We start from the raw sequence: 22,058 nt of genomic DNA, 5'->3' as shown, positions 1-22,058 counted from the left end.
CTTGTGCACACTCTGCTTCATCAAGCTAATAGAATGCATTGGCCAGCGCTGATTGGCCAATGTATTCTATTAGCCTGATGAAGTAGAGCTGAATGTGTGTGCTAAGCACACACATTCAGCTCTACTTCATCGGGCTAATAGAATGCATTGGCCAGCGCTGATTGGCCAGAGTACGGAACTCGACCAATCAGCGCTGGCTCTGCTGGAGGAGGCGGAGTCTAAGATCGCTCCACACCAGTCTCCATTCAGGTCCGACCTTAGACTCCGCCTCCTCCGGCAGAGCCAGCGCTGATTGGCCGAATTCCGTACTCTGGCCAATCAGCACTGGCTAATGCATTGTATTGGCTTGATGAAGCAGTGCTGAATGTGTGTGCTTAGCACACACATTCAGCTCTACTTCATCGGGCTAATAGAATGCATTGGCCAGCGCTGATTGGCCGAATTCCGTACTCTGGCCAATCAGCACTGGCTAATGCATTGTATTGGCTTGATGAAGCAGTGCTGAATGTGTGTGCTTAGCACACACATTCAGCTCTACTTCATCGGGCTAATAGAATGCATTGGCCAATCAGCGCTGGCCAATGCATTCTATTAGCGTGAACTGAGTTTGCACAGGGGTTCTAGTGCACCCTCGGCTCTGCTACATCAGATTGCTACATCTGATGTAGCAGTGCCGAGTGTGCATCAGATGTGTAGTTGAGCAAAACTGACTCAGCACTGCTAAGTCTGCATTCGCATAGGAATGCATTGGCCAGCCTTCGGCCAATCAGCGCTGGCTCTGCCGGAGGAGGCGGAGTCTAAGGTCGGACCTGAATGGAGACTGGTGTGGAGCGATCTTAGACTCCGCCTCCTCCAGCAGAGCCAGCGCTGATTGGCCGAATTCCGTACTCTGGCCAATCAGCACTGGCTAATGCATTGTATTGGCTTGATGAAGCAGTGCTGAATGTGTGTGCTTAGCACACACATTCAGCTCTACTTCATCGGGCTAATAGAATGCATTGGCCAATCAGCGCTGGCCAATGCATTCTATTAGCGTGAACTGAGTTTGCACAGGGGTTCTAGTGCACCCTCGGCTCTGCTACATCAGATTGCTACATCTGATGTAGCAGTGCCGAGTGTGCATCAGATGTGTAGTTGAGCAAAACTGACTCAGCACTGCTAAGTCTGCATTCGCATAGGAATGCATTGGCCAGCCTTCGGCCAATCAGCGCTGGCTCTGCCGGAGGAGGCGGAGTCTAAGGTCGGACCTGAATGGAGACTGGTGTGGAGCGATCTTAGACTCCGCCTCCTCCAGCAGAGCCAGCGCTGATTGGCCGAATTCCGTACTCTGGCCAATCAGCACTGGCTAATGCATTGTATTGGCTTGATGAAGCAGTGCTGAATGTGTGTGCTTAGCACACACATTCAGCTCTACTTCATCGGGCTAATAGAATGCATTGGCCAATCAGCGCTGGCCAATGCATTCTATTAGCGTGAACTGAGTTTGCACAGGGGTTCTAGTGCACCCTCGGCTCTGCTACATCAGATTGCTACATCTGATGTAGCAGTGCCGAGTGTGCATCAGATGTGTAGTTGAGCAAAACTGACTCAGCACTGCTAAGTCTGCATTCGCATAGGAATGCATTGGCCAGCCTTCGGCCAATCAGCGCTGGCTCTGCCGGAGGAGGCGGAGTCTAAGGTCGGACCTGAATGGAGACTGGTGTGGAGCGATCTTAGACTCCGCCTCCTCCAGCAGAGCCAGCGCTGATTGGCCGAATTCCGTACTCTGGCCAATCAGCACTGGCCAATGCATTTCTATGGGGAAAAGTTAGCTTGCGAAAATCGCAAACTGACAGGGATTTCCATGAAATAAAGTGACTTTTATGCCCCCAGACATGCTTCCGCTGCTGTCCCAGTGTCATTCCAGGGTGTTGGTATCATTTCCTGGGGTGTCATAGTGGACTTGGTGACCCTCCAGACACGAATTTGGGTTTCCCCCTTAACGAGTTTATGTTCCCCATAGACTATAATGGGGTTCGAAACCCATTCGAACACTCGAACAGTGAGCGGCTGTTCGAATCGAATTTCGAACCTCGAACATTTTAGTGTTCGCTCATCTCTATTTATTACATGTTACTGTAGATTTACGCAGAAACATCGGTGCATCTAAAGAAGAATAGACCTGACTACATAACACTTACCAGGCTGTCTGCAGAGAAAAGAAACATTTTAATGATAACCTTGAAAATCTAATTTAACTTTCAATGAGAAGTTTTTCTAAAGTAGTCTTGTCACTTACAGAACATTATTGCATGTATATAATCAGCATTTATGTACAAATGAAGCTCTTCTATCACTTTGCATTGGGCATATGGAATATTCAGCTTCAGATATTTGCAACTGTAAGGGAGCGTTCACACTACCGTCGGTGTCCGACATGTAGTGTCCGCTCCTAGTGTCCGCTCAAAATCTGTCACGGACACTAGGAGCGGACACTAGCTGTGTCCGTGACACCTGTCATTCACTTGAATGGGCATCGGGTGCGTTCTTTTGCACTCCGTGCCCGTCCTTCCCTGTCCGCAAGAGAAAATGTCCGACTTCTCAAGCGGACAGAAGAACCCTGCCCATTCAAGTGAATGACAGGTGTCACGGACACAGCTAGTGTCCGCTCCTAGTGTCCGTGACAGATTTTGAGCGGACACTAGGAGCGGACACTACATGTCGGACACCGACGGTAGTGTGAACGGCCCCTAAACTCATTTACATGTGAACGCCTGTTATTATTTCTCAATGTACAAAAAAAACAAACATATTCATTTTCATCCATGGGGCACCAGTTTTCAGTGATCCCTGATAGATTTTAGCCGATGAATGATCCAAAAAAAATGGTCAGAAGTAGGAAATGTCCTATTTTGTGAAGATTGGTCCGTGGTCCCTTTCATTCAATAAATAGGAGCCGTGGAAACAGGGCCTCACAATCAGCCTGGACATGTAATTCACAGTCATGTGTACAGGCCCATAGAAATGAATCTGTGAAAAAACCTGGACAGTACACTGACCATTCATATGGTCATCTTTTTTTTCTTTTTTTTTTTTTGGTAGAGTTGGAAGGGACCTCAAGGGCCATCGGGTCCAACCCCCTGCGAGTGCAGGTTTTCCTAAATCATCCCAGCTATATGTTTATCCAGATTCCGCTTGAAGATTTCCATTGATGGAGCGCCCACCACCTCCCGTGGCAGCCTATTCCACTCTCTCACTACCCTCACTGTCAGAAAGTTTTTCCTAATGTCTAATCTGTATCTCTTTCCCTTTAGTTTCATCCCATTGCTTCTTGTACTTCCTTGTGCTAATGAGAATAGGGTAGATCCCTCTGCACTGTGACTACCTTTCAGATATTTGTAGACTGCTATTAAATCTCCCCTCAGCCTTCTCTTCTGCAAACTAAACAATCCCAGTTCTTTTAGCCGCTCCTCATAGGACATGGTTTGCAGACCTTCCACCATTTTGGTTGCTCTTCTCTGGACTTGCTCCAATATATCGATGTCTTTCTTGAATTGAGGCGCCCAGAACTGTACACAGTATTCCAGGTGTGGTCTGACCAGGGAAGAGTACAGCGGAATAATGACCTCTCTTGATCTAGATTCAATGCTTGTCTTAATACATCCCAGAATTTTATTAGCCTTTTTTGCAGCAGCACCGCACTGTTGGCTCATGTTGAATTTGTGATCTACTATTATGCCCAAGTCCTTTTCCCCTATGCTATCACTTAGTTCTATTCCTCCCATACTATATATGTTTTTTACATTTCTGTTACCCAGATGTAGAACTTTGCATTTGTCCCTGTTAAATACCATTTTGTTGGCCTCAGCCCATTGTTCCAGTGTGTCTAAGTCCTTTTGAATACACTCTCTCTCCTCTCTAGTGTTGGCTATTCCTCCTATCTTCGTATCATCTGCAAATTTTATGAGTTCCCCAATAATTCCATCGTCCAGATCATTTATAAAGATATTAAAAAGTACTGGGCCCAGAACAGAGCCCTGCGGCACCCCGCTTTTGACTTTCTTCCAGTTCGATGTGTAGCCATTTAGTATTACTCGTTGTGCCCGATCATTAAGCCAGTTGTGAATCCACCTAACTGATTTTTTGTCAAAGCCATACTTAATCATTTTTTTCAATAAGAAGGTTATGTGATACTTTATCAAATGCCTTACTGAAGTCAAGATATACTATGTCCACGGCATTCCCTTGGTCCAACCATTCAGTGATTTTGTTGTAGAAGGAAATCAGGTTAGTCTGACAAGATTTATTGGTCATAAAGCCATGCTGGCTCTGGTTAATTAATGCCTTCCCATCCAGGTACCGAAGTAAATGTTCCTTGACAATTTGCTCAAAGATTTTTCCTGCTATCGAGGTCAGACTTACTGGCCTATAATTTCCTGCATCGTCCCTTTTCCCCTTTTTGTAGATGGGGACAACATTTGCCCTTTTCCAATCTAAAGGGACCACTCCTGTTTCCCATGACTTACCGAAGATTATAGCAAGGGGTTCTGTTATTTCCTCTGCTATCTCTTTCAGGACTCTAGGGTGTAAATCATCTGGTCCTGGGGACTTGGTTTCCTGTAACTTGGCTAAGTGCTCTCTTACCAGACCTTTGCTTATAGTCAGCTTGGAGTCCTCCTTCCCCTCATCTCCATCACCATTAATGTCGATATTTCCATTAGTTTCTTGGGAGAAGACAGATACAAAATATGAATTTAGTAGCTCCACCTGCTGTTCCACCATGTTAACTGTTTCTCCTTTGTCATTCTTCAGGACTCCAATGGTCTCCTTCACTTTTCTTTTGCTTTTAACATATCCCCAAAATCCTTTTACCTTACTCTTTGCCTCTTTTGCAAGCTTCAATTCGTGTTCAGCCTTAGCTCCTTTGATGCTTGTCTTGCAGAGTCTACAGACTGCTGTGTACTCTTCCTTAGGTATAGTTCCCATCTTCCACTTTTTGTATGTTTCCTTTTTCCTTTTTAGCAGGTTATGTAATTTTTTGGTCATCCATCCTGATATTTTTAGGTGCTTCCCATTTTTCTTCCTTCTAGGTATTGTTAGTTCCTGTGCTTTAATGATTTCCCTACGGAAGATTTCCCACCCTTCATGTGCATTTTTGTGCTTAAGAATTTTGCACCATGGAATTCTGCTAACCCTTGCCTTCAGGCTCTTGAAGTCTGCCCTGCTAAAGTCGAGCCTTGAAGTCTGTGTCTTCTCAGGTCTTCTTCTTCTTACATAGGCTGCATTACTAGTTATATGTATACCATTTGAGTCGTGTGTTTGTGTGTGGAGTAGGTTAAAGCATTGGGGGAAATTTAACCCTATAGATACTTTGGCTGTGTGTAACTTGCTAATTACCAGATGTATGCTTGTGGTCTTCCCTAGCTAGATAAATACTAGCAAACATAAGTACTAGCAAACATTGGAATTAGGGTGGGTTTATTGTTCTTAATCTCTTATTGACAATAGAGGAGATTTTAGTGCCCCCTAGGTTCTGGTACTAGTCCTGCTGTCTCATGCATGGAGGGTGGGAATTGTATTGAAGGGAATTGACTTAAAGACTGAGCTGCATCTGTAGGTTGACACAGTATCTAATACAGCCATTAGAATATTACCCTACTCTACTGTTGTTTCAATATCCCCTTTATATGGACGGTAGTTTATTATGCCGTTCTGAACTTTAAAAATACATTAATAAAAGTTGAGTTTTAGTGCACTTTTATATATTTTGTTTGCTCCTTGAACTATTGGGGGTGCACCAACCAAAAAAATTTTTTTTTCTTTAGTTTGTGCTTCTTCTTCTTACAACCCCAAACTCAAGTATAGTATGATCGCTGAATCCCAGTGTCCCTGCTACCCGTAGTCCCTTAACCATGTGCTCTTTGTTGGTTAGGACTAGGTCCAAAATGGATGTTCTTCTCGTGTTTTCTTCTACTAGCTGGGCAATGAAGTTGTCTGCTAGAGAGGATCTGCAAGAGGGTCATCTGTAAAATTACCATAATGGAGAGGGAAGACTATTTTAAAAAAAATTTTAATAGCACATTGTGCTAATTACAAAAATAAAAAATAAAAATAAAACAACATGAAAAAAACACACATTTTCCCTTTTGTTTATATTTTTCCAGATACAAAAAAACCCAAAAACTAAAAAAGGTGCAAAAATTAGTTGACTAAATCAAATAATAAAAATGTTTTGGCCCTCAAAATTACAAATACAAAAAAACAAAAAACAAAAATGTGTCTGGTCCTGATCCAGGAAAATTGGTCTAGTTCTAAAGTGGTTAATATATATATATACTGTATTTTCATGTTTTTATATATTTTTTTAAACCTTTTTTATTTGGATTTTAGACCCCCTAAGGAACTTGAACCGTTGGGTTCTGATCACTCATACTCAACTATTTTGCAGTATAGTAAAATCCACTCACTTCTATTACACTCTGCCTATGGCAGCTTGTAATTAAAGCTCAGTAATAACACATATGGGAGCTATCAATAGGCCTTTGGCTATCATGGTAACCTATTGCCGCCCTCTGATGACGTGTCAGAGGAAGCGATTGGGATTAATATGGCAGCCCCCACCCTATTGCTGCCTTTTAGGCATCTGAAGTGGCAGGATTGTTTTGCACTTGAGAAAGGACTGTGAAACCCGGAACGCGTCGTGCTGAATAAAGTCGCAACAACTGTCCATTTGGGTGAGCGCTGGTTTTTACCTATCCTCTTGGAGGCTGGTCCATTTCCTCTATCTGTTCAGACGTCCCTGTGACGGAGTCTAGCAGCTGCCCATCTTCACCTTATTGATTGATACGTCCATTGGTTGTTGTGTCTCACACAACCTGATCAGGTGAGCAGTTGTTAGGATTGGGTCCCGCAGGCTTCCCGTCCAGTGCATAGCGCCACCTGCGGGCCAATCCAAACCTCTGTACAGTAAGGTGTCTGGAGTCTAAGTCCAGCTTTCGGCCCACTGAGCATGCTCAGACATTTTGGAGCCGCTCAGAGGCTAAGCCCCATTTTGGCCATACTGAGCATGATCAGTGATGTCATGCCACCGCCCCTGTTGGGCGGGGACTAGCCTTTAAATAGTGTATATAGACAGAACCGTAACATAAGTGTGAGCCAAGGTCTTGCCATGTCTGAACAGGCGCAGTTGCACCGCTACGTGCAACAGATGGAAGCTCGTCTGCAATCACTGGAGCAGCGACCGCCAGCTACTGGGGACGCCGCCCTCACCACACAAGTGCTAGTGCAAGCCCTTGCTCAAATTCCATCAGCTGCTGGGGCAACCCTCCGCCTGGCTCTCCCCAATAAATTTTCAGGGGAACCTAAGGAGTGTTGGGGGTTTATAAGCCAATGCACTATATATTTTGAGGTACAAGCGGCCACATTACTAACTGAGAGAAGTAAGGTGGGGTTTGCTAATCTCTCTCCTAGCAGGCCGAGCACTAGAGTGGGCTACGCCATTGTGGGAGCGGGAAGATCCTGTCACCACTCTCGCCACAATCTTCCTGGCTTCCCTGAAGCAAGTTTTTTTGGGTCCGTGGGTTACCTTTGACTCGTCCCTGCACCTACTAGACATAAGGCAGGGTTAGGGTACTGTCTGTACTTATGCCGTGCAGTTTAGGACTCTGGCATCTGATATTGATTGGCCGGCTAAGGCTTTGGTGCCAGTGTTCTGGAGAGGCTTGGCTTCCCACGTCAAGGATGCATTGGCAACCTGTGAGGTTCCAAAAACTTTAGAGGCTTTAATCGCCCTGGCCACTCGTATTGATGTGCGACACGGTGCACGGGAACTGGAGATAGTGGCCAGCCGGTCCCGGGTCCGACTAGCTCCCAGATTCTCCCATTCCAGTTCTCCAGCGCAGCCAGCAAATGATGTCCCTAAGCCCATGGACATTTCTCACACCGTAACCACCTCCCGGCGCCAGAGGTGCGATTATATATGCTTCTCATGCCAGCGGCCAGGGCATCTCTCCCCTCACTGCCCTAAAGAAATGGAAAAACCTCAACCGCTAGTATCTGTAGGTGGGGGATCACTAGCTATGCATACACCGCCCACCAAGCTGGTTTTCAATGTACACCTAGTGAGGGGTGCCCGTGCGGTATTAGCCAAGGCGTGCATATCCCCCGGGGCAGACAGGGATTTCATGTCATCTGAATTTGCACACGAGAAGGGCATTCCCTTGGTGTCTCTGCCACCATTAACACCATTAAGGTGCAAGTCATAAATGGCTCCACCCTGCCTGTGGAGATCACACAACAAATGTTACTGCTAAGTATGGCACTCCCCTCCAGCCATAAAGAGACCATCTCTTTCCTGGTTTTACATGAGGGTACGGACGATCTCATCCTGGGCCTCCCGTGGCTTCGTCAACACTCTCCACGGATTAACTGGGGCAAGGGAGAAATATTATCCTGGAGTGAATACTGTCACCACCATTGTCTGTTACACTCAGAGGAGGTCGCCCCCCAATCTCCTGATATGACAGGTCCACCACCTGACAGGACCTTTGTGCCCACCCATAGGCGTCAGTAGATGCTCGCCTGGGTGCACATCTCACGCACTGGGGAGCATCTGAGTGGCAGGGGAATGCAGAAACTCCTGGGCAAATCTGGCCTGGAATGGCTCGAGAAGCCAGGAGCATGTGCGCCCTTCCCCCCTAATTGGCCCGCAATTAAGCAATGGACCACGGCTGATGCTCACTGCCGTCCTGGTTCCTCTCTTCAGCTCAAGGAGCGGTCTTGGGTGCGCGCTAAAAACATTGACGCACCAAATACTGTTGCGGCTTTTGAGGGGGGGGGCGCTAGGAGGGGGGGGTAATGTTAGGATTCGGTTCCGCAGGCTTCCCGTCTAGTGCATAGCACCACCTGCGGGCCAATCCAAACCTTGCCCTTGGTGCTGTGCAGTAAGATGTCTGGAGTCTAAGTCCAGCTTTCGGCCCAATGAGCATGCTCAGACATTTTGGAGCCGCTCAGAAGCTAAGTGCCATTCTCTCCCTACTGAGCATGCTCAGACATTTTGGGTCCACTAAGAGGCTAAGTCCCATTTTGGCCATACTGAGCATGATCGGTGACATCATGCCACCGCCCCTGTTGTGCGGGGACTAGCCTTTAAATAGTGTGAGCCGACGCCCGCCCGGTGCTCACACTTTGACTAAAATTGAGACAGGAGGTTAGGGCCAGGTTCCTGTTAATGTCAGGTTGTCAGATCAGGGATCTAAACTAGGATTCCTTGGCTCTGCTAGTAGGAATCCCCTAAACCTATTGGAACTGTCCAATCATATTGTTGCTCCCTAGCTGTTTTGGAGCCCTTTGTGTTACTGACCAGGGGAGACGTTTAACCTCTGGCAGCCTTTCCTGTGTAGCAGGCTGAAGCTTGTACTAGTGCCTATTCCTCTGCTGTGTTTTAGCAGAGGTTTTGTGCAAGGCTTCATTCAGCTTCACCCAGCGGCTTTGCACAGGTGTGAGGTTAACTGGGGAGAGTGTGTTTGCAATTAATTCACACCAGAACCGCACAAACACCACTGCCAGCGCAGTTGACTGGTAGTTAGCCTTTCAGGCACATGGCCGCCCCTTCCCCCTGGGGCTTGTGGACCTCACTGCAGTGTCTGCAGTCCAGCGGTTCTGTCATTGTTAAAATATTATTTTCATATATATAGACAGAACCGTAACAGCAGTCACCTGTTGTCCTTTTTGTTCTTTTGTATTCTGAAAGTACTACACCAGGAATGGCTCGGTGCCGTGTTCTTCTTTTCTCATTCCATAAAAAGGGGTAAGATATACTAAGTAAGGGTACTGTGTGGGGGCAAAAAAGGATGTCATATATTGTGGAGGGCCATAAGAAAGGGGTCATATATTATGGGGAGCCATAAGAAAGCGGCCATATTCTGTAGGGGCCATAAAAAGCAGGGTCATATACCGTGCAGGGAAAAAACAGGAGGTCATATGCCAGGGGTGGCCAGAAAATGGCTTTTATATACCATGTGGGCCATTAAAAATGGGTTATATACCATGTACAGGGTCAGGAAAAAGAGGACATGCATTTTGCATTGTGTGGGGCCCAAAAAAAAGGGAGTCTTATACTGTGTTAAAAAGTCAAATAAGTGGATTTTTTGATCTGTCAAAGGGAAGGCGTGTCCTACTAAGGGGGACCTCATCATGTAACCTAAGATAGCCAGGTTGGGTATCTTTTTTCGGTGGGGAAGGGGGGCACCTTTTTATACTTACACCTCAGGCAGCAGACAGACTAGGTCCAACCCTGTTTCTCCTAATTACAGTGGGTTCATTTTCAGAAAGCATTAGGAGCACTTTGGGTGTGGTTAGATAATGGTACGTACATGTATTTACAATGCCATGTCCCCATCCTGATTTACTGAATGGAAATGAGAATCTAGATTTCTGCACTTGTATAGTATAACATATGTACCTCACCTCCTTCCTTAATATCGGCTGTCCTTCTAATCCTCTAAGTGGTGCTGAAAGAGATGTTGGGCAGCACCTGAGCAGTATACATGGATTTCCAGCTAGACAAAGCTGCTCTGATAATCAAAACCTAAGGCTGCGTTCACACATAGTAAAGTGGAGCGCAATCTGGTATGTATACGGCATGTCAGAGTTTGTGAGGGAAGGTGTGTATGACTGCCTATTATTTTTCTGCACCTTCCCTGTGGGCTCTGCTTATTATATGGGGTCTGAGTTAATCCAGATGAAAGGACAATTGTGAGGCATCGGGCTCGCAAATCTAAGAATCAGCATGTTATCACAAGGAGACAACACTGGATATATGATACAATAACTGGAAGCGAGTCTGTAAGCTGAGGAGTTAAAATAAATAGTGGAGATCTCTGACTAGTCTGCTGACTGGCCCATCTGATTGTTTAGGCTGCGTTCACACGGAGTAAAGTGGAGCGCAATCTGACACATATATGGCGTATCAGATTTTGCGCGCTCAAAAAGATCCCATTGATTTCTATGGGAGTTACGAGCGTATACGGCGCGTAATTTTGCACCCGTAATTTTGCGGCTGCAAAATTACGCAGCGTATACGCTCGTAACTCTCATTGAAATCAATGGGATCTTTTTGAGCGCGCAAAATCTGATACGCCATATATGTGTCAGATTGCGCTCCACTTTACTCTGTGTGAACGCAGCCTAAACAATCAGATGGGCCAGTCAGCAGACTAGTCAGAGATCTCCACTATTTATTTTAACTCCTCAGCTTACAGACTCGCTTCCAGTTATTGTATCATATATCCAGTGTTGTCTCCTTGTGATAACATGCTGATTCTTAGATTTCCAAGCCGGATGCCTCACAATCGTCCTTTCATCTGGATTAACTCAGACCCCATATAATAAGCAGATTACATTACATCCAGAACTAGCATTTTTGGTCCTTTTCCAGCCTCGTGGGTAACATCAATGGCCCTCTAGTGACATTGAGGCCAGTGATTGTGCCTAAGCAGTCACATAGGTATGACGTTTGTGACATTCAGTCTGAAACAAACCTGTCAAAAATAAATGTATACACTCTAGAGAAGACTTACTATAATTATCTCTCCTCCACCAAACTTTACAGTTTACACAGAACAATCAGATAGGAATTGTTTTCCTGCTATTTTCCAAACCCAGATTCGTCCATCAGACTGTCAGAGAAATATGTGGGATTCATCACTGCACAGAACACGTACCCACTGCTCCAGGGCCTAGTGGCGGTGTTGTGCACTGCACCACTCCATCCGACACCTGGTATTGTGATTGATGATGTAATTCTGGCTTTGCCTTGAAGTTACCGGACCACAGTGTCGTTGTTGAAGGTAATGCCAGAGCAGAACTGGGTAGTCAGTTGCCCATAGGAACCAATCACAATACACAATATACAGAATACAAAATGAAAGCTGTGATTGATTGTTATCGGCAACTAAGAAAGTTTTGGTTTTAGGCCACTTTAATAAATCTGACAAATTGAGCCTGTGGAGTGTTGGCAATTTTTTCTGCTATATTACAGAATCAACGCCGCGTTACATCGTGTGAATGCCCCTAAGATAGTGATAATTAAAGGTACATTTTAGATGTAAAGTGGATATAAAGGATTGTGATGCCTTGTTGCAGACGCCACATAGAACATGTGGTCACAACTTGTAGTTAGGCCCCATATGCAAGGAGACATCAAGGCTGGAAAGATTCAGTCTGTACATGGGCTGGATTTCCCATATTGAACTGATTCACGAGACTGGGACTCTTGCTTCATAGTGATCGGTGATGCTTTGAGTCTCTGCCACCTCCAGACTCTACTGTCCAATGCTATATACAGTATGCTACAGTGAACTTATAGGCAGGCAGGTTTCCTGACTGGGTACAGGTAAAGCTGATGTACGGACTGGATTTTTGCATCTTGGATTTCCCATCTGCTTTGGGCCTCAAAGGGGTTTTCCAGGAATTTATACTAATATATCTGCAGTTCAGACCCCTACACCTAAATAGGACAATAAAGATATTTATTAATAGACAAAGCCTCTATAAATGTAGAGTGTTGTGCCTAGTAAGCAATGAAGGAAACAGGGCACTTGCCAGAGTGCAGGGACTCCTTTAGTCAGCTGGTCGGTGGCAATGCTGGCATTCAGACCCTGAATAATATGAAATCAATGGATTTTCCTAAAGACTGCTACTGAGATCAAAACAGCAAAGACCTCTTTAAAAAAAAAAAGCTAAAAAAAAGTTACGGTAGTTTTTTGTAGGGTATATAGGGATTGGTGTTCTAGCTGAAATAGATTTTTCTTAATATATAAATGAATTTGAGGTCTGGGGTTCAAATCTGAACTAGGAAGATTTCGATATGGGCTCAGTATATTTTATAATAGTGACAGGTATTGGCTTCCTTAGCCATAGTGTATGAGTGTGTCAGTCTGGAGATTAGACAACCTCTCGGAGACTATGAACAATTGCACCATCTTCCTGCATACGTCACCACTACAGAATAATAATCTTAAATACACTCAAGGAAAGTTTTACTTTAACTCTTAACTTTTCTGAAAGGCTAACAATCGTAGCTGAGTGTATCCACATTTTGTAACATCTGTCTTATGCAGTGCAGTCTGTTTCTGAAATGTGTGCAAGCAAAGAGCCTGCACCCCTGATAGTCCTTCAGACAGACTGTAAGGCCCCCTCTAGTGGCTGATAATGTGTAACGCAGGGGGAGGAGGTGTGAGCTTTCCTGCTCTCTCTCTTTTTCAGCCAATAATGAGCGTCTGCCCCCTTTTGAACTGCAGATATTGTCTGACTGGAAACAAAGGTATAAATATAACCTGAGGGGCAGGCAGAGGAGGATCAGCATACTATCTGTCTGGCTTCGTGTAAAGACAGAACAGCAGAGGCAAGAGCTGATGAAGCCAGAAAGCTGTCAGGTTGCATCTGCCCACACTTCCCCATGGCTTGCCTAGATAAGTGTCACTGTTCTGTAGACAACAGGAGACACAGCAGTATTTTGTACAATATCCTGAAAAATGAGGAGCACACGGATTCCCACAAAGGCAGGAAAGAAGAGCACACAGGAGGCTATGGACAAAGCTGTTCTTGTGGATCTCAGAAGAAAGTCAGTCTTAAAACCCCGCAGGTTACCTGCAAGGCAGCCTCAGCGGTGCTAGTGAAGACCCTAAGGTTTGTCAAGAGCCTGCCCTGCTTCCAGGAGCTCCCCCTGGTTGACCAGCTACTGTTGGTGAGGAGCTGCTGGGCTCCTCTACTGGTGCTAGGACTTGCACAGGACAAGGTAGATTTTGAGACTGTTGAAACATCAGAGCCCAGTATGTTACAGAGGATTTTAACTAACAGACAAGGAGCAGAGAGGAAACAGCACCAAGAACATCTAGAAACACTGGGAAATAATCTGCAGCAGCAGCAGCAGCAACATAAAGTCACACAGCTGCCGACAGCCTCAGACATCAGGTGGATCAAGGAGTTCTTAGAGAAGTGCTGGAATCTGGGGATTAGCAACAAAGAGTACGCCTATCTTAAAGGGATTGTACTGTTTAACCCAGGTAAATATACTCTCAGACGTCTCAAGTATTAATGTAAGTGTAGCCAACAGGCAGGTGAAGATGCTTTGTACAGAAACAGCATTGCTGATTTTACTGGGATACGGTAAAGCAATAGGTTCAAGGGCAGAATTATATAGAACTATAGATAGTGCACAGTATAGAGCAATGAATTGTACCAAGTGTGTATTCAGCTCTGCTACATTAACAGATTCAGCTCTTCTACATCTGCAGTAACTATTTGTCTACTTTAAGAGGAGAGTATTTGCTGTTAATCTGCATAAAGTGATATTTCAGGAGAGCCTACTTTATTACAGTTTCATGTATTCGTATGATTGTTTTTTCTTGAAAAAAAAAATGCGGAAGTTAGTTATCAGTGAATGTCAGAATATGAAGTCCAGTCCACAAGTTGTTTTACTTCCATTAGAACAAAACAACATGCAAATAACAGCAAAAATACCACAAATGCTAGCACAATATGGTTTGTGTTTTATAACCACACCAGAAATCCCTGTGTGAATGAGCTCTGAAAGTTTGGGGATTTTAGGTGGCCACATCAATATCTATGTGTAGTCTATATTTTCACATCATAGTATAATATAATGGTACCCTATGTTAATGTTCATGTGTGACCATCTATAGCTAGACATTACATAGCACAGATGGATAAGACAATATTGATAATCCAGGAGAGTTGTCTGGTCTCTTATTATAATCAATAACCACAATATCACAATGAGAAGAAAAGTAAATGTATTGCGTTCTTGACTATAAGCACCATACAAAATAAGCAGTTACATAATATCCACTGTGCCATGTTAGCCATGAGTTGGCTTCCCATGGTTTGTCATAAATTCATGATGCTGGTTTTAAGTTTGCACATAGTAATAGACAGCACAGTGTATGATCTTGGGCTTATTTTAATACAATTTGTACAGGGACACTTGTCTTCATACCATACAACTCTCATAACATGGAAGTTCTACCCACAACTACTAACTTTATTTGTCCAGAACACTTGTAGACCCAAGCATAGTGTCTAGGGTTTCTCATTGGGTCCCATAACCAATCCAGTGAGTGCAGTGACATATCCTGGAGAAAGTAAAGCGGAAAAAATAGACTCCCTGTTCACTGGGCGTCAGAGTGGGAGTTAATGATAGTAAGGATACAGGAACATCTGTCTTTACCAATTCACAAATTCTGTCAAGGACGTTAATTCAAGATATGGAAGCACACATCCGTATGTGGCAGATATGACAATCTTCTTCTTATTATTGTTATTATTATTATTATTATTATTGGTAATATCCTGGTATATATTTAACTTACTGCGCAGTACATACAGATGGAAGCCATGGACATTTAATGACTTGAGTTGTCACCTCTTTAATTTGATTTCAATGTTTTTTCTTGCATGATATCATGCTGCAATACTGTAGCATATTACCAGACTTAGGTTAAAAAGAGCTACACCTGTATCTACCATACTTTCCCAGGGATAATAGATGCATAGATGACATTATAGTGACACATTTTTGTCTAATGTACATTGTTAAGAAATTATTACAAGTTTTATACCATAATAAGAAGAGAAGAAAACACCAAACTAAACTATCTCTATGACCTGTGATATACTGTTACCCTACCATGTATCATATGACCTAGAAAGCATGCTACTGCTTTAAGACACTGGTGATCTTCACCAATCTGTTTCTCGAGAACATCAAGTCTCTGGGTTATCCTACAACATAAGATAGTTGGCTAAGTAATTGTTTTGCCTAGGTAGTATGATGCTTAGAAATCTTACCGGTGGTATAATATACATGATATAAAGCATATTATATTAGAGAACCTGTATGAAATATATCTGTATAAGTAAAGGTGTAGTTGATTTCCATTAGGTTGGTTTCCATATACGTTCTGAAGAACCAATTTTCCTATTATTATTTGCCGTATCATTTTTTTATTCTCAATATCTCTCACAGACCATTGCTTCAGAGTTGAATATTATTCACCGTTTTCTTCATTTTGTATACACAGATTTGCCTGGATTGCACTGTGCTCGGTATATCCAGGGATTACAACAGGAAGCCCACCAAGCCTTAAATGAGCATGTCAAGATGATCCAGAGATGGGATCACTCCAGATTCACCAAGTTAATCGTCGTTTTGTCCTTGCTGAGATCCATCAATGCCAACGCCATAGCAGAACTGTTCTTCAGACCCATTATAGGCTCTGTAAATATGGACGCCATGTTATTAGAGATGCTGGGTGCCAAAATATAACTAACCTCCCTACGGATGGAAACATTAATATTATAGGAATTCTACACAATCCAAATTTAACAAAAGGGACCGTCGCACAGTCACCTACTCTGATCCCTGAAAATGTCTACAGATTTACTGCTTGGGTGTAGACTTTCTGCACAATACTTAGTTAACACGATTCAGTGATGTGCTTGACCTGCTTGGTTTCTATCTTTCTATATACAAAGACATCTACAGTGAAGCATATATAGCACTTGATATTTATAAGATACGATATTCACATACTAAAGTGCAATGCAGTTGTTATAAATGATAGTGAATTATTATTGCTTTCAGAATGCTACTTCATTGTCGACACATTGTCATTGGACTTACAATATCTGGTATAATACATGGTATGTTTGCTTAGGCTTTAACTGTCCCAAAATATTATGTAGATGTATTAGACTTTGGAGCCAAAGGATACATGAGTAAGACCAGCTTTAATTTCCAGCATATGTAGTGTGGTAGTGAATGGTAGTCAGTAGAAAGAGGCCCATACGGTGCCAACCGTGGTATGTTCGAGAAATAAACTAATAAGGGCTACGTATAGGTCATATTTGTCAATTCCGTTGAATTGAAACTATTTGGTAGATATTTTTTAATGTTAATACTGTTATGCTAATAAAGAGTAGCAAACAAGCCATTTGCACTTATGACGAAGGACCGAGTCGATGTTAAAGAAGATCTGTCCGCTCACCAAACTTGTCTATTTTAGTAAATATTACCATTCCTGTGTAATAATTCTGGAGCATTTTTTCTTCCTTCAGGCTTTATACATTTTAAAAAAAAGAGAATGGCAGAAATGGTATTTTATGGGAAAAACAAGTATTTATTAATCAGACATCAAGAGAGCCATGAGGTCCCCTTTAAAGGAACACTAGATAATTCACTAACAATTTACCAATTTCATTTCTTATATTCAATTTTAAAAATGACACATGGGATATATATATATATATATATATATATATATATATATATATATATATATATATATATATATACACCCATGAGTTCAGCCATGTCCCCTTCTCACTGTCCTGGCTGTAAGACATCTGGCTGGAACATGCTCCTCTCCATGTGCTGCGGCAGGACTAATAACTGATATGCCCTGTTGCCTTGGAGAAACTCTGCCACCTGTCAGCTGAATATACAAATCAGCAAAAGATTAACTCCTTTATTCAGGGCAGAATTTCTAGGATGAAAACGCGTTACGTTTTTGATGCATTTTTTTTTCTAATAGTTTTTGCTTTTTGGAGACAGAGCCAGGAATGGGTTCAGTAAGAAGCAAAAGTATAAATCCTATATTTATTTTTGCTTTTAAATCCACTACTGACTTCTGTTTGAATATAACACAGCAAAATCACTGGAAGCAACGAAAACTTCATGTGTGTTTTCCGCCTAAGACTGTTCCTGAAACATGCAGAAAATCCGTCCTACTGATAAACAATGGGGGTGAGACCTCTTAGTCTTATCATTTATTTCTAGATTTAGTGTTCCTTTAATGGCTCATATAGTAAGGAACACCTATGTGCATTTACAAAGTACCACGCAGCCTTTAGCATTTACTGAAATACTGTTGCTATTTTACTGTAGGCGCCAGTTTTTTGTCCCATAGCGCAGATATTATTAGCACTTCTATATTTCCTGTTTCTTCATTATTCACTGTATATCTTCAGAAAAGCCTCTCTGTGAGATGTTATCGCTTTCTCGTATCTTTCATTATCAACGCAAAACCTATAAAACTGTTTCAGTTACTGTGGTTTAAAGTATTGTATAATATGTAACTTATTGTTTTTACAAAGACAATATTTTTTTATTGCAATAAAAATATTCTTGAAAATTTTACTGTTTGCTTTATTTTTTTTTTTTTCCTTTTTATTCTCTTCTATTGCACAGTGCGTCTTAGGCCCAGTTCACATCTGTGTTCGGGCAGAAAAATATTAATCCTATCCAGACGTTTATTGGAAATAATAATATAGCTCGAGCTCAGCAGTTCGGCCTGTGCTATATATGGTGGGTGTTGGCTACGTCACATAGATGACACCCACTACTGCTTCCGAGGATTAGAGAGCATTTTCAAAGAAATGGCATAAAAAGTGATCAAAAAGTTGCGTGTGGCCCAGTATGGAACCAATAAAAACTAGAGCTCACATTATAAACAAACAAGCCCTCATTTAGCTACTATGAAAAGTGAAAAAAAAATTGAATACAGTGTCCTATAAATTACTCCTTTAGCTTGGGTTATGGGGATAATGTCACTCCTTGAGGAGAGACCACCTTGTCAGGTGTGTGGAGTCTTACAAAGCCATTTTAGCTGCACTGTGGGGGATTATGGGAAGAATATGCAAATCTGTTTCCCAAGATGTAAATAGGGAAACAGTGCCTCTGTATGCTGCCCTCTAGGGGAAGCTCCCTTGACCTGGTCTAGAAGTATATCACCTCTGCCAAGTCAGTTCTCGCTAGGCTGTGCTGATGTGTTATAATCAGATCGAAACAGCGCTGTCCACAGCTGGGATACTGACTTGGCAAAATCTTGCATCATTGCAGCAAAGGCTTGTGGGAACATCGGGCATGATGTTCAAGGGAGTTTCCCCTCGAGGGCAGCATACAGAGGCATGGTTTCCCTATTTACATCTTGGGAAAAAGATTTGCATATTCTTCCTTTAGCTTCCTTTAGACAATAGATCAGCTTGATGATCCATTATAGACTGATGGTGGAACACGTAGGGCTGATAGGGAGAATTTTTAGGGAGATTTTCAATTTTCAGTATAGGCTGGAGGAAAACCCCATGTTATAGGGTGGCGGTGCACTCTGCATATATCAGCTGGGTCATGCAGTAGCCGTGCTATTTGTAATTAGTGCTGAGCAAATTGCTGAGTAGATTGCATCTATAGGTGCCATTGCAAGACCCCTCTATGGAAAGGCATGGATGTATAACAGATTTATATGATGGTCTGTTGAGATAATCAAGATCATTTATGACGAGTGACCTTTATATTCCTTGGGATAAGCAATAGGTGATGTTTGTGATTTATTGGGTTAAGTAATATACAACCCACCATCGAATATGCCTTTGATATATTTCCCATGGGAATATAGCAAAATAGCAATATTTTAGTACACTGTCTACCAATAAGTATTTGGACACCTGTGGTAGAATAGAAAAATATTTATTCATATTCAATAGTTGGTAGAACCCAGCAGATGCTTCCTTACAGATGGTATTGATCAACACAATACTCCCGGATGTCTGATGAAATTCCTGATGAAACTCCTGATGAAACTCCTGATGAAACTCCTGTGAGCCATCAGTTGGGTGCGGTTCTTCCAAATTTCTCTGGCCAGCAGCTGTCGTTTTCTAGTATCTCCCAGTTTTGGGGGTCTGCCGACTCGTGGCACATTCTAACAATCACCGTTCACTTTCCACTTCGTAATCACATAGGCCACTGTCGATTTTGGGTTATTCGATTCGCTTGCTATGTCCCTTAAGGATTGACCATTTCTGTGGTACCCCACAATGACTCCTTTTTCGAAATCGGACAACTCTGCACTTCGTGGCATTTTGCATGCGACTAATACCAATGCTGTTTCCTATTAAATGGCGGAAGGTGTGACGTACATCACGACCGCAGATACTGTATCTTCATTGGCATGGGTGTCCAACTACATATTGGCAGACAGTGTACATCGGAAGCACACAGTTAAACATGTTTCACACTATTTTAATATCAGGATTAAATTCCTTAATAAAAGTTTTAGGTGTTCTAATATCACATGTTTTGTTTTTGGTTTACCTACACTGAATATCAACCTTGATAGTCATTTATTTTTTTGCCATGCAGCTATCTACATCCAAGTCTGTGCACTGCATGGTATAAGGCATGAATGTCCCTCCAAAAGGCTGATCTGTATAGGGGTTGGCTGTCGGTCCCCACTGATTGGATTTTTACGGATAGGCAACAAAAAAATCATGGACAACCCCTTTTACAAGTAATTTGTTTTGCACAGTGAGTGCTGTAAAAGCAAAACCCAACAAACAATAGCACAATTGCTTATTTTCTTCATTTTCACCCCACAAGTAATTTTTTTGGACACTTTCTTAAAACATTATAAAACATGAAATAGTGACAATAAAAAGTACAACCTGAACACAAAAAACCATAACCTCATATGGCTATGTCAGCAGAAAAGTAAAAAAAATTGACTCATGAAAACATAAAAGTTTCTTCTTGTTACTCCTGCTAAAATTTATGACTGTATTGTCAAGTGGGTGTTACCATTTGGGATGTGTCCTCTATACTCTGACATTGTCCAATCAGGGCTAAATATGCCAGACTGTTAAAGGACACACCCCTTCGACAAGGAAAATGGTAACTCCCAATTGTCGGTCTGTTCACACAGAGTACTAAGAGACAGGGCTTATGGGGAACACGGGTACTTACTAACTCAGTGGTCTTACCAGCCCTATTGGCATCACCGATTAACAAGCGGGAGCCATTAGTATGCCATGTTATCACTGAGGTTATTGGTTGGTGCTAGCCGCTTGTGAACAAAGATTGGAGATTGGTGAGAATTTCAAGAAATAGTGTTTTCTTTTTATGTTATAGGATTTATGTAGTTACTTTTAGAAACTGAAAATTCAATGACAGGTAAAAGTATAACTACAAATGTATCACCGAAGAAAAGCACAGACGTGTGTGAAGCAGATAACAAATGACGTGAGGCATAAAAGTACTTGTGTTCTACAGAATAGTACAGGTCTGGATAGGAGCAATCAATGAATTTTGACATATAAGACATAAATATGGCAAGCTTGAACTTTTTGTGAAACAAGTTAAGACTAGATTCACATATGTGCCGTGTTCCCCGGTGAACCCTAATGATGGAGACCCAGGCCGCTAAAACAGCGATTATACATGGACACCAATAGACCCCATTGACTATAATGCAGACCGCTGGGTTTCCGTCATTTTTAAACTGAAAGCGGCAGACTTTTCTCTCTTCTCTTTTTGATAGCTTTTCACAGGGCTGCAGACCCTGGTACAGATGTGAATTTAGCCATACTGTGGATTGAGTCCTTGCTGCAGTGCCTTGTAGTCTTTATATAGGCTTATCACCATCAGATCAATTAATACATCTATGACAAGATGGCAGAATGATAATATGACATGTAGTTACGCTGTGTCACAGCTGATTTTTACCACCATTTATTATGATACTGTGGGAGGACCAGTCAGGGCAGAGCTGACACTGTCGGGTGCGGAGGAGCTCTGGGATCCCCCAACCACTCCATCTTCTTTGCGTAGATTGACAGCGCTAGCAGCTGCTCCCCATTGTTACCCACTCTTTCACACAGTTTGCTCCCCATTGTTACCCACTCTTTCACACAGTTTGCTCCCAATTTTTACCCACTCTTTCACACAGTCTGCTTCCCATTGTTATCCCCTCTCTCACACAGTCTGCTCCCCATTGTTACCCCACTCTCACGCAGTGTGCTCCCCATAGTTACTCCCTCTCTCACACAGCCTGCTCCCCATTGTTACCCCCTCTCTCACATAGCCTGTTCCCCATTGTTACCCCCTTTCTCACACAGACTGCTCCCCATTGTTACCCCCTCTCTCACACAGTCTGCTCCCCATTGTTACCCCCTCTCTCACATAGTCTGCTCCCCATTGTTGTTGTGAGTGATGTATTACACAGTAC

General features: G+C 42.9%; 1 protein-coding gene across 1 annotated transcript; it reads left to right on the top strand.

The window, feature by feature from the left end:
• The first annotated feature begins 13,438 nt into the window (after positions 1–13,438).
• NR0B1 (nuclear receptor subfamily 0 group B member 1) lies at positions 13,439–16,358 on the top strand. The gene is made up of 2 exons (XM_075262634.1): positions 13,439–14,045; positions 16,083–16,358. Exons 1-2 carry the CDS (start codon positions 13,439–13,441, stop codon positions 16,325–16,327), a joined length of 852 nt encoding a protein of 283 aa, XP_075118735.1. The 3' UTR covers positions 16,328–16,358.
• The last annotated feature ends 5,700 nt before the right edge of the window (positions 16,359–22,058 follow it).

The sequence above is a fragment of the Leptodactylus fuscus genome, chromosome 2 (assembly GCF_031893055.1).
Source record: "Leptodactylus fuscus isolate aLepFus1 chromosome 2, aLepFus1.hap2, whole genome shotgun sequence".
In the NCBI taxonomy this organism is placed as follows: domain Eukaryota; kingdom Metazoa; phylum Chordata; class Amphibia; order Anura; family Leptodactylidae; genus Leptodactylus; species Leptodactylus fuscus.
Note: the sequence above shows the minus strand (reverse complement) of the source record. Positions and strands in the feature narration are given on the sequence as shown.

Coding starts and splice junctions, on each gene's coding strand:
- NR0B1 (XM_075262634.1), top strand. CDS start 13,439: ATGGCTTGCCTAGATAAGTGTCACTGTTCTGTAGACAACAGGAGACAC. Junction 14,046..16,082: donor GATTGTACTGTTTAACCCAG/GTAAATATACTC, acceptor TTGTATACACAG/ATTTGCCTGGATTGCACTGT.